The 13,507-nt window shown below is 32.1% G+C and overlaps 1 protein-coding gene and 1 pseudogene across 1 annotated transcript; one reads left to right on the plus strand and one right to left on the minus strand.

The window, feature by feature from the left end:
- Positions 1-2,290: 2,290 nt before the first annotated feature.
- Positions 2,291-4,425, plus strand: LOC114402481 (probable WRKY transcription factor 27). The gene is made up of 3 exons (XM_028365076.1): positions 2,291-3,169; positions 3,268-3,381; positions 3,526-4,425. The coding sequence occupies exons 1-3, from the start codon at positions 2,673-2,675 to the stop codon at positions 3,878-3,880; spliced, it is 966 nt and encodes a 321-aa protein (XP_028220877.1). The 5' UTR covers positions 2,291-2,672; the 3' UTR covers positions 3,881-4,425.
- Positions 4,426-5,763: 1,338 nt separating this feature from the next.
- On the minus strand, positions 5,764-9,058 carry LOC114402726 (annotated as a pseudogene).
- Between the last annotated feature and the right edge of the window lie 4,449 nt (positions 9,059-13,507).

A 13,507-nucleotide genomic window follows, 5' to 3' on the forward strand; every position in this document is an offset into this window, starting at 1 on the left:
TTTTCGTTGAAGAAGGAGAAGAAGAAAAGAAGGGAAAGAAGATGATGACGTGACATTGAGGTGTTAGTGACAATGCTTAATGATGTGATACTTTATCTATCATGTCATCATTTAACGGAAGGAAACTAACAGTGATTAGTAAAATAAAACCTAATTTTTTTTCAGATACTTAGTTAAAAAAAATAAATGTTAGATAGTAATTTAAAAATGATCTATATTTCAAGTATAAAAATCTTAATTAATCTTTTAAAAAAAATTAACAACTCAAATTAGGTTCTTGCGCTCGAGATAATGTGTTTGTATTTGTTGTAGAACGGCCATCGCACAAAATCCCATGTTATTTCACCGCATAAGTATTAAAGTTGATACTTTTGAAAACGTAAATTGAATTGTCGCCACTTAGAAACCATGCACATACTCAATTTTGAAATGCTATTTTTGTTGCAATTACTATTATTAGTCTTTAATTAGCTTTCGAGTAGAACTTCAAATATTCTTACAAACTTTTTTATCCTTTGCTTTGGGCTAGTTATAATAATCACACTTAAATTTTTTCCCTTCTCTCTCAAAATGTGTTCCACATAAATTGAACAGATTTTTTTTCCCCGCAAAAACCCACCCATCCGGATCCTTGAAATACTATTTGAGTACGACTTCGATCATCTTAAAATATTTCAATTTGTTGTTAAACTTCTCATCTATGCATTATTATTTAATGGTGATTTTTTTTTTGTCACATTCCACATATTAGAATTTCAAATTTAAATCCACTTCTACAGTTCTACTTCTTGATTTGTTCAACTTCAACGGTCCTACCACATACTATTGTTATTAGTTAGTAGTAATAATAATAATAATAATGATTATAATAATAGTTTAATTTACATACATTATTAATGTAAAACATATTTATACAGATACTCGTTATTAATGTTCACCTGTTAATTAATATAAAGTGAGGATAAAGTAAATTTGTATTACATATCCATGTAAGTTTATAATAACAATATATAATTACATATAAATTAAATTTTTATTATTGATTACATCTATTACATGCTTGTTTTGTTTTCAGAATCAATTCCTTCCACCATGCATGTTTCAACGTAAAATTTGTTATTGATATTAATTTTTAATTACGTTTATTTTGTCTTAACTTTAAAACGAAAGAACATAGCCACCTTATTTTAACACTTTCGTATTTGGATAAAAACACAAAATCAAAACATTTTGCGTCGTCCTTTACTTCAGTTTGAGATCTTCTCGTAATGCAACATTTTAAATTTACGCAATTGAAATTCAAACTTAGTCCAAGTTAAAAAAAAAAATTGATGACTAATTGTACAATTCAATACAATACAATGCGCGACAAAATGGAAGACACGTATAAAAGAAATTCCACACCCCTTATTGCAGACTTTTTGTTATATTAATACAGGTTTTCTATCTAGCATTAATGACAAACAACAAGTTTAGTCTCTTAAAAATTCAACCACTGAAAGTAATAATCTTTACAAATTTGCATTTGCCCAAAACCAAAGTACTAACACTCGTTGGTAGAATGTCATGAAGAGATGAAGAACATGGCTGAGTGAATCAATATTTGGGAATTTGGTGTAAAATTACATTTGAAATAAAAGTAATTTTACCGATACATTCAGATTTTTACTTTTACTTGCATTTTGTTTTTAATTCAATGTTTTAAAATTGTACGGACTGGTTCAACTGATTTAATCGAGAATTAATTTAGTGATCAGTCCAAAATTATATCGACACCAATTTCAACTTTTTTTAATTCTTATTTTATTTTTAGTTTTTTATTTAATTTATACTTAATCCAAATTACTTGTTAACACAAATAAAAATATATATTTAAATATTTCACATGTTTATCAATTATTTTGTCTACCATTATTAATTTTTATCAATAAAACATATAATTTGATTATTTATACTAATTTATAATTTTTTAAATCCTAATTTTTTTAAGTTTAAACTTTTTATTAATATTAAAAAAAATATAAAATAAACGATTGAATCAAGGTTCTCTGGTTTGGTTCAGACATGATCCAGTTTTAAAAACCTTACTTTTGATTGGATAGATTTACATTAAAACATGACATCTAAGTTGAGTGCTTAATTAACAACACGCGACACAAGGGCGCGTCAGCAGCTTGTACGTATCCTCCAATCAGATCCCAATGCTGTTTGTTAACAACTATTAGAGTTGGAACTTTCCCACTCAGAATCATCATCACCATTAACTTAGCCCCCCCTTTGACATTTTCACAATGTCAATGAAAAAGCCAAGAGAGAAAGAATTCAAAGAAAGCATATCTCTCTAACTCCTCCAACTCCTATAAAATTCCACTTTCACATATCTCTTTCTTTTTTCTCTTTTCAATTTTTCATGTATAAATAATTAATTGCCCAACTCACTCAGTGCTCCACCAACCCCTCTTGCTTCTTCCTCTTATCTTTCTCTCTAGATTTTGCCATTCACCCTAAGAGTCAGCGCCATCTTTTGTGCCTTATTTCCTCCCTCTGTTCCGAGACTTTGATGATGCTTTAATTGGGAGGAGAAAAGAAAAACCACACTGATTTTTTTATCTGTTTAATTTATAGCCATACCCAGAAGTCTCTTTCTGCTATTCTCTCTGCATACATACTTGATGGCTGAGGACTGGGATCTCTTTGCCATCGTGAGAAGCTGCCAATCAGCCACCACAACAATTCCACAAACCACCACCAATAATACTTCCTCTCCCTTGATCACTTCCACTGTAAAGGAAGAAAACTATGATGGATTTTCCTTTCCCAATATAGTGCAACCCATAACCAATGAGTTTCAAGCGCTACACCAACTGTTCACACCCTTTAACCCCACCACCAACACCACTAACACTAGTGCTTCTGGCATCAATCCCAATTCCCCTTATTTTGCAGAACAGGAAAGCCAGCAAATTAGTGAGCACCTTCCTATTTGGCCTCATTTCGTGCCAGAACACTCTTCCACTCCCAGTTTCAGTAGATTCCATGACCATCAACAACAACAGCAACAGATCAATCAACTACAGGCACTTCAGAAACACGAATTTCAACTGCCCCAGAACAATTCCCCCACAGTTTCACCAAACGCACAACCTCAAACACCCAAATCAAGAAAAAGGTATCAACTTTATCATCAATCATCAATAACGAATTTCATTTTGCTGTTTCATAAAAATAGTATATTTCCATTTTCAATTCCGTTTTCCTGTTTTACAGAAAAAGCCAACAGAAGAAAATGGTATGCCATGTAACCGCAGATAACCTCTCAGCAGATTTGTGGGCATGGCGAAAATACGGACAAAAACCAATTAAGGGTTCTCCATATCCAAGGTATCCATAATCCATCATATTAGTAGTATATATACTACACACATAGACTTATATTTATAATCATTACCGATTTTCTCATCCATTTTCCGTTAGTTTAGTTTCTCAGGAAAATGCTAAAACTTAGTTTCATACATGTATTTCTAGGAATTACTATAGGTGCAGCAGCTCCAAAGGTTGTATGGCTCGAAAACAAGTTGAACGGAGTAACACTGAACCCGACATGTTCATCGTTACGTACTCCGGAGACCATTCCCATCCCCGGCCAACCCACCGGAATTCGCTCGCCGGAAGTACCCGGAATAAGATTCCGGCGACCAATCCGCTACCGTCACCTGGGTCACTCTCCTCCTTCCAAGCCACGCCCTTTTCTTCTTCTTCTTCTTCGCCACCACACTCTCCGACGTCGCCGTCGGAGGAGCCACCGGAAACCGGCGATTTAGAACCCGACCCGGATATGGAAACCGATGGGGACGATGACGGTGACATTCAAATACAATAACCCTTTATCACAGCCTTCTTGTCCAGCAAGTTTTGCAGGGTCTCATCGAAGTGACGTCGTTTCGAAGAACCAAACCAGTTCGGATTTGACTTCTTTTGAACCGGTTCAGATCTCCCGGGCCGCTTTCCGGTCACGTCGTTTGCACACCTTTGAATTTCCTTCATTAATGACCGTTGGATTATTAGTGTCCGTGGATCAGGAAACGCTGTTGGATCCTCGTCCTCCAAATCGAAGCCGTACACTTGAATCTTGCACATAGAATAGTTCTCCCTCGAGAGTCGAGAATATGCCACCTAAGATCTGCCATGTGGGTAACCCACTTAATTTTTTTTTCTTTAAATAAAGGAAATCGCCAAATACGTGATTAAGAAACAAAATAAATAGATAGTATTTTTTTGTTTAATGAGATTGGTGACCAAGTCAACACGGCAAGCACAGTGCCAATGCACATCCAATCTAAAATTAATACCAAGTTTACAATGAATTTCCATTTTGGTTCCGTTTCTGTAAATAACATAAATATAAATGTTTTATCCCCAGGTCAATGAAGGATAATAATTTTATTTTCTTTTATGAAGGAATAATAATTTAAATTCCGCTTCCAATAAAGATTTTATTAGTAAATAATACGAAAATATCTTTATATATTTTTTAAATTTGAGACCTATCATTTTTTTTATTGAGCACATAATTGTAAAGAAATATTTCATTCGCTCACCGAAAATTTTAAACTCCTTCCAAGAATCTAGTGATACTTATAGGTGAATTATCCCTTACCAATAATAATTTTTTTATATTCACCGGTCAGAATTTAAACTCATGCTTAAGGAGTTGAAGCCTCAGCTACCTAATTGTTGATATTTTGAGACCTAACCCGATTGCAACTTTTGTGATCTGATTTATCTTAAAAATTTATAAATAATTTTTTTTTCACAATTTTATATAGCCAGTTTAAGTTCAGAAGAGGTGGAAAAGAAAAAGGAGTGTGCATTTTAGGTCAAACCTAGCTAGACAAGGCCCACACTTGAGACGAAACAAAAAGTAGGATGCGTTCCAGATATGGTCTACTTACGATAAGCATTAAAGCCATCAAATGCTTTTGTTAAATGGTTGTTTAGTTATGTGATGTAATGCAACATGGCTAATGCAAGATGCACGTTAAAATCTAAATATGTGAGCCGTGATATGATCAAATGGCCAAACAAGGTACTATAATTAATTAAGGGAAATTTGAATAAGAGATCATATGGCTTTGACTTAGTCTCACTCTTGCGGTCTCACATGCATCCTGTTTAATGTTTACTTCATTTTTTCAACACCGCAAACACGTGTTCGTTGTTTCTCACTTCTCCATGAGTGTTGACCAAAGGGGCACATAAGTGTGCTTTCTCTATCAAACACTAGATTGTAATGGATATATATTACTCCCTCTACGTTTGATTATAAATAAAAAATAACATATTTCATACTTACTAAAATAAATTAATTAATTTCATTAAATTATTTTTTATTACAATTTATATCAAACATAAAAAATAGTCTTATTAAATAAAATAAATAAATGAGATTTACTTATCGTTAAAATAAATAAATAATTTTTATTGTTTATATTCAAGATTCGGAGGGATTACTGGTAAAAACAAACAATATCTTGAAAAGATCATGTTTGTTTATGTACGTTTCACTAACGGTTGCAATTTGACTTGAATAAGGATTACCTACCTTCACCGGACTTAGATTCTCTACAGCACAACAATCCCATATAGCTCCTGCAGCAGTATATTAGTCTTTCATAATTAAACATATAAGTATATTTTTATATTCCTATTTTTAATAACCATTAGATTTAAATCCACACACGCCTTCACCCCCCAATGGTCGTCGCTTTCAAGCAACTTGCCTTTTTGCCTTGTTTAAAAAAAATAAATTGTCCACATGCGTTTTCCTACACGCTAAGGCTACACTTGCAATTCTTTCTTGTAGTCATTATTTGTAATTTTTAATATCTTTGTAAGAACATGTCAATTATTAAATATTTGCTTGAAGCAAAGCCTATCTTGCAGTTTTTCTACCATTTAAGTTTATTCATTTTGTCGAGCAATGGAATAATGGACTCGAGCTTTAAAATTTTACTTGAATTTAAAAATATCAGCTCAATCTACAAGGTATTTACTGATTTTGTATGTTACTAACCAACCATGTACCTCTTTGGCTCTTTCAGTCTCTATTTTGTTCCATTGACATTGCTAGAACAACGAGTAAAACTCAACCAATTACATGAACAAAAAAGTAACACAAGATATTTTAGCAAAATCTAAAAAAAAAAAAAAAACACAATATGAAAGGATCATCCACGTAACATGCATAACAAAAAAAAAAGTTTCAACACATTTTCAGTGACCTCTACATGAACACTGGCCGTCCTTAAAGAAATGGAATCGTTTCCTATCCCTCACAATTATCTCTCTATCAACAAATTGTGTCACAAGCATAATAAAAGAATGACAGTGAGTGCAGATAAGTGAATTTTTGTTTTTGCGTATTGGAGCCGAAGTTGGTACACTAAGAACACCAAATACAAGGGCCAATTGCTCTGAGTGGTATAACTTATCTTCATTCTCTTGGTATGGATACCCTTTATTCTTTATTTCAGTTATAAGAAACTCTAGCTTTTCATTAATCTCATTCTTACCTATCTTCTCTCTTCCAGAGAAGAGATAAATCTTACTTTTGACCTCCATCCAACACTGCCTTGGACGACTTCTTAAGCCTCTTTCTCTCATCAGCTTGAGAATCTTGTCACTGAACACAGAGAGTCCAGCATTGTCATACAAGCTTGCAAGCAGCAAGTATATTGCAGGATCACATGGATCAAGCTCAACAATACATCTCCTTGCCATATCTTCTTCCGGTGGCACATTTCCATGAGCGTTGCAAGCGTTTAATAAGGTTTTATAAATTACAGAATCCGGCTTGAAAGGCATTGTTTCAATAACACCCATAGCTTCCTCTAGGCGACCACCTCTACTGAGGAGATCAACTAAACACACATGGTGATCCAACTTTGGTGTTATATGATATGTTTTTTCCATGGAATAGAAATAATCAAGACCCAGATTCAATAAACTACCTTGGCTGCAAGCAAAAATTAGTGATAAGAATGTGAAAGAATCAAGTTTAACTCGCGCTAACCTCATGTCATCAAAGGCAGAAAGGGCCTCGGATATATGTCCATTTGATGCCAATCCAGAGATCAAAACATTCCATGACACTGTATCTGGCTCAGTTATATCTTTGAAAGCTCTGCATGCATTGAACATGCTACCACACTTGCTGTACAAGTGAACTAGGCTATTTGAAGCCAAGTTACATCTCCCAAAACCTGATTTGAAAGAATAACAATGGAGTAGCTTTCCAGTTTCCATAGTGCCTAAGCCAGCTGCAGCTGATATAAAACTTGCCAAGCTAAATTCATCCATCTTAACCTCATCATTGCATATGTGAGTGATGACTTTTAATGCCATTTGGTGATCTCCCTGTTGGTTTAATCTTGCTGCTAAAGTTGTGTTTGTGATGATATCTCTATGGTTCATCATGCCAATAACAGCCCATGCTTCATCTGTCATCCCCCCTCCAGCATAAGCATCTACAAGAGCATTCCCAACAGCCATGTCTATGTCTGCTTTTGATTTTATGATATGTCCATGGAGTTTCTTTGTTAATAATAGATTTCCAAGGATAGTAGATAGTGTAAAGGAATTTGGTTGCACTTCAGCTGCTTGCATCTCAGCAAACAGCCAAAAAGATTCTTCTACTAAACCATGTTCTGCAAAACCAGCAATCAAAGAAGTCCAAGAGATGACATTCGGCAAGGCTATCCCTCTAAAAAGCTTTCACACCATTTGTTGTGGTGTGGGAACATTTCATGTACATATCAACCAGTGCATTTCCTAGATAAATATCATCCTCCAATCCCACCATGATAACCCTTGAATGAAACTGTTCCCCAAGCTCCAATGATAAAACTGAGGAGCTAGCATTCAATAAACTAGCATATGTAAAATTATTTGGTAGAATTCCAGACAATTCCATATCAACCAATGCATTGACAGCCTCTCTAACCTGCAAATTTTGAATAAATCCAGAGATTACGGTAGTCCATAAGCACACATCGTATTCAGGTGTCTGATTTGAGACCTTAATAGCATCTTCCACCCATTCACATTTTGCATACATATCAACAATGGCTGTCTTCAACACCAAATTCATTTCCACAACAAATCTGATCAACTGTGCGTGCAGTACTTTCCCATAACCCATCCCCAAACCAAGAAAAGAACACACGCCTAAGAGTTTAACAGATGTGAACTCATTCGGGTAAACACCAGCTTCAATCATTTTGGCATAGAGTTGCAGAGCTTCACTCAATTTACTAGTCTCCACCAATGAAGAGATCATTATTGTCCAAGACATAACATCATCATCCTTCACAAACACAAGCAGCTTTGGTGCTTCCACAGTGCAATCACACTTGGTGTACTAATCAACCAAAGTGGTACCCAGAACATGATTCAGCTCCAACCCAAGTTTTACCACAGAGGCATGGATTTTAACCCTAAACTTAAACTCTCCCAAGGCAGAACACGATCTTAAGGCACTGGACAAGGTAAACTCATTGGGGCATTGACCAGAACCAAGCATCATGTCAAACAATTCAAGAGCCTAAAAAATGATGCTTGTTTCTGGTATGAGCAGACAAAAGCGTAGTCCATGACACAACATCCCTATGAGGCATTTCATCGAAGAAATGGCGGGCGTGTCGAACTCCAAAGCATTTGGCGTACAAAGACAATAAATTGTTGTTCAAATACAAGTCATGTTGAAGACCCACTTTGATAATTGGGCAATGAACACATGCTCCCTCCTTGAGGGATTGTGAGTTGCAGTTCTCGGAAGCGCCATGGAGAAAAAGTGTTAGGAACTGTTTTACTACATAGCATCGTGACTCAACAACGTTGCTGTTATGGGGCGACACTCTCGTTGTTAGCAACAACTTCATTAACAATCACAAAACCATGATTCCAGAGAATCTCTATGGCTCTATGCTGAATTAATAGACGAGAACTGTTATAACACATTCTCAATGAGAATTTCTCATACACACCTTTTTGAACACCCTCTTCTATTAATTTATTTGAAAATCACAAAATATGATGGATATCAAATCTTATTTAATGAACCATTTTTAATTTTATAGTTTGATTAAATTTTAACTAATAAAAAATATATTTAAAAAATTATGTTAGAAAATACTATAAATTATTGCTCAAATACAAGTCATGTTTCAACACTCTTCTTAATAGAATGACTAAATTAAATATTTATTAGTATAGAGGAATAAGATTGTAACTTTTATTAATGAATTTGATATTAGTTTACAGTGATATATATATAAGTGAACAGCCTTAATATGTAGTAAATCAAGCTACCAATCTCTTAATAATTCTTAACAAATCAAAATTGGAAATAACAGATTTGCACAGATTTGCACGGCTAAATAATTAATTAAAGGAATTGAAAACTAATTATTATGATTGATAATTAGATCGTATAAAAATGAGTTAATACATAAATGATAAAAATGTTGATCATGTTCATTCCTAAAACGCATGACCTTAATTGGCCTACATTTTCTCCCATGATCCAGCTTTCTCCTCCCATAAACTAGAAATATAAGAATATACACTTTACTAAAAAAATATGCCTAAATATACTACAAATATATATAAAAAAAAACTAAGATGCAATGTATAAAGTATAAAATGACAAATATTCATTCAGTAAAAAAGAAGTATAATATGCAAGCCTAAAGCCTAAGCAGGGAATGCTTTAATGTTTTCAAGATAAATGACATAATCTATAACAATGTACAAAGAGAATATTTTATGTTTGGTATTCACTTTTTTGGACACCTTTATCCTCAAATATTATAAAAAATTTATACATTATTCTATCTGAATGATCCTTAAATTTGTAACTTTCGATGTGTTGAATAACTACACATTTATCATATTCTAATGTTTGGTAATTGGAGACTCTCCTATTGTTTGGTTCACACTCTCTCATTTTGGTTCCCATTATTGTGACATTACATATCATACTATTCAGTTTCTATTATCTCATTCTTCCTAACGCAACTCCTACTTTCCTGTAAAATTTAACTAACGCTACCTTTTCTATAAAATTTAAGTGTTACCTCTATCACACTTATGTAAATTTGTTTTCTTTTTTCTTTTTTCCATTGCTAAGTGATGATTTTATATATTTCAAAATAAAATATGTGATGAAGAAAAAAATAAGAAAAATGAATAAATATATAAAATAAATATGAAAAAATATATGTAAAAAGTAAAATTATATATACGCTACAAAACATATTAAACTAAAACTAATATACACATCAATTTACATATTTTATTTCAATATATAAATTTTGTACAATAAAATATAGTTAACAGAAATTAATATGGACATAAATATTTTTCTGGAGGACTCAGAATTCGAACTCGAACATAAAACTTTCGGTCAAGTTAAAACATTTCTATTGCAAATTGATTTACACGTTCGGTGTAAAAAAAATAGTGTTAGAGAATAATTTTTTTTTTGGAAATAAAAGATTTCCGACAATGGTATTTTATACATAATATAACTTTTTTTTACTTTCCTTTTTGAGAATAAAAGCTTTCCCTAATATCGAGTTTAATTTTATTAAAAATTTCTATAGTAATTTATATAAATATATTATTTAAATTTTTTGAATAATAATCAATATATTTTATAACTATGTTTAGAAATTCTATTCTTGACAATCTCATTTATAAGGAAAGTTGTTCAATTAACAATGAGAAATTTTCTCTATCAAACGTCAAACCAAATAAAATCAAATAGGATGATATAGCATTGATTTGTTCTAACTTAATTAGAGCAATGACATTCATATATTCTAAAATTATCTTCATCTGAGGTGAAAAAAAAATCAAATTTATTTTTGAAAATGTAATGCGGTAACAAATGGATCCTAAAAGATTGAATATGTAAATTTAGTAGATTGAATATGTAAATTTAGTTTTTGAATGTGTAAAAAATTTGATAAAATTAATTTTACTATTAAATTTATGAGATTATTTTGTCATTAAATTATAATGTTTAGGATCAATTTAACAAAAATTTATATTTTTTAAGACCAATTTAACATTTAATTAAAAAGTTTAAAAATTAATTTGTCATTAAATTATCTAACTAATTTATCACACTTTTTATATATTTAGAAATTAAATTTAGATTTTTCATCTTTGAGTAGTAAATTTATTAGCATCTCACACTTTTATGAATAAATTTAACTATTTTCATCTTTATACAATTTTTTTTTATCTCTCTTTTTATTTTATCATGTCATTCCATTTTTTTCTATATATATTTCAATTCCACGTATATTTGAATCAAGAAGATGATATCATTCCATTTTTTCCTAATATCAACCTTTCCTTGTTGGGTCTTTGGCAGAGAGGTGGGCTAGTATCAACCTAGTTGGGATCATTTTACCCTCTCTTGCCTCCCCCAACCTTTCCTTGCTTAAAAACAAATAAAAAATCAAGAAGATGATGAAATGAAAAATAATGAAATATACGTTTTGTTGTTTAAATAGCTAAAATGAAAGTTAATAAAGTTCTTTTTTTTTCAATTTAAGATAAATGAAATGGAAATTTTATTTTATTCAATCATAACAGATTCATCTTTGTCCATTCAATTTCATGTCCTGTTCCTATCAATCCAAGAACAAATTAAATAGAATTTCACCCTGCTACATGAGCAAGTTTATCTGCACTTTCCATTTACGATGATAAATAAATAACAAAGTAACTACCATAACATAACTACTGTTCATGGCAAAAAAGTTCACAATACTGTTAATGGAAAGCAGCAGATATCGTACATAGAGGGAAAGGAACTTTTATGCAGACGTTCATTTCCAGACTAAAATTGGTCAGACAATGTGAAAACAAGAAACTTCATGCCTTCATGGCTTCATCCTAATCATAGAAGCAAAATTTTGTCACTGAATCCAGGTTCTAGGTTGTTTCCTAATACGAGTTTTAGTTTTATTTTGCTAGGCAATTCGAGGTAGTTTTCTAATTAAGATTAATAAATATAGCATAAGACTTGCCTTGTTTCCATTACCTTGTTCCCACGCTCACTCTACAATTTTTTATCTCTCACGCACTTCACTTTCTTCTTCTTCTTCTTTATTCCTTGCTCTTAAATGGCTTCCGATCTTGAGCTTAAGGCCAAAGAGGCTTTCGAAGATGATAACCATGATCTCCCCTACGACCTCTTAACTCAGGCCATTGGTCTCAGCCCCAACAACGCAGACCTATATGCTGACCGTGCCCAAGTCAACAACCTCACCGTTATATGCAGTTTTACTTTGAAAGAATTGAAGCTTGTGTTTTTCTGATACCCTTTTGCTTGTTTTGCGTGTATAATCAACTTTCACTTTGAAACTAAAACCGTGTTCAATTGGGTCATGTCTTCTGTGAATAGAAATTTGGCAAAGTTGCGAAATTTTGATAAGTTTTTAACCAAGATGGAAATTTTGTTGTGTGGGTGTTTGTGTGGATCAATGGTTTGGAGACTAATTGTTCTTGCTTTTTTCTCCCCAGAGGCTGTTGCTGATGCAAACAAGGCGATTAAGTTGAATCCTTCTCACTCAAAAAGCATATTTGCGGAAAGGTGAGTCTGGTGCCACTAGTTTTTTTTTTCTTCAACTTTTTTGTTGTTATCAATACGGATTTTGAGTTTGTTCAATGTATAATTACCTGCCATCAATGTTATCAATTCCATTCCTTTCTTCCATAGTAGAATTGTAAAATACTGTCAAAAAGTTGGTTATTGTACTGCTACTGCCAAAATGTTACTGAGGTGGCAGATATCTTTTGTCCTTAACAAACTGTTTTATGTTAATGCTGGCATAATATTATTTTACGTTAAAGTTGAATACTAACAAGGATATTTGTGTCTAATCTTGTTAGTAGCTACTGCCATTGGTACAAGAAAAATTATAAATCTTATTTTTATTAAATAAATGGAGAAATAATTCATCACTTATTTTAAAAATTAATAACAAAAGTGTGATGGTAATACTATTATAAAAATAATAAAAATTTAAAATTAATTAATTAAAGATTCAATCGCTAAAAAGATTAAAAAAGATCGATAATAAATCATAGCAATAGAGTTGATTAGAAAAAATGTAATACATTTCTTTAAGATTTTTTACTCACTCAAATTTATATGTTTATTATTATTTTTATATATACATTTATAATTTAAAATACTTATTATTGTTTTGTCCCATGCCCCTAAAATATAATAACCGATCCTGATTATTTCATGCACCTTTTTAACTTTCTGAAAAGTTTAATCCAAAATGTAATTTTACATTTTAAATTAGTCTTTTTCGAGATGTAATATGGAATGCAGAGATTTTTACATTCTAAAATGGGTAAATTAATTACATTCCAAACGTATCCTAGCTGCAGCCTGAGTGCTTCTTCTCCATGTGTTGCA

The sequence above is a fragment of the Glycine soja genome, chromosome 20 (genome assembly GCF_004193775.1).
Source record: "Glycine soja cultivar W05 chromosome 20, ASM419377v2, whole genome shotgun sequence".
Lineage (NCBI taxonomy): Eukaryota > Viridiplantae > Streptophyta > Magnoliopsida > Fabales > Fabaceae > Glycine > Glycine soja.

What these genes read in the sequence shown, in the direction of transcription:
- LOC114402481 (XM_028365076.1), top strand. Translation starts at nt 2,673, where the DNA reads ATGGCTGAGGACTGGGATCTCTTTGCCATCGTGAGAAGCTGCCAATCA. An exon ending in ACACCCAAATCAAGAAAAAG is followed by an intron (nt 3,170 to 3,267) that starts GTATCAACTTTA and finishes CCTGTTTTACAG; the next exon opens with AAAAAGCCAACAGAAGAAAA. An exon ending in AAGGGTTCTCCATATCCAAG is followed by an intron (nt 3,382 to 3,525) that starts GTATCCATAATC and finishes ATGTATTTCTAG; the next exon opens with GAATTACTATAGGTGCAGCA.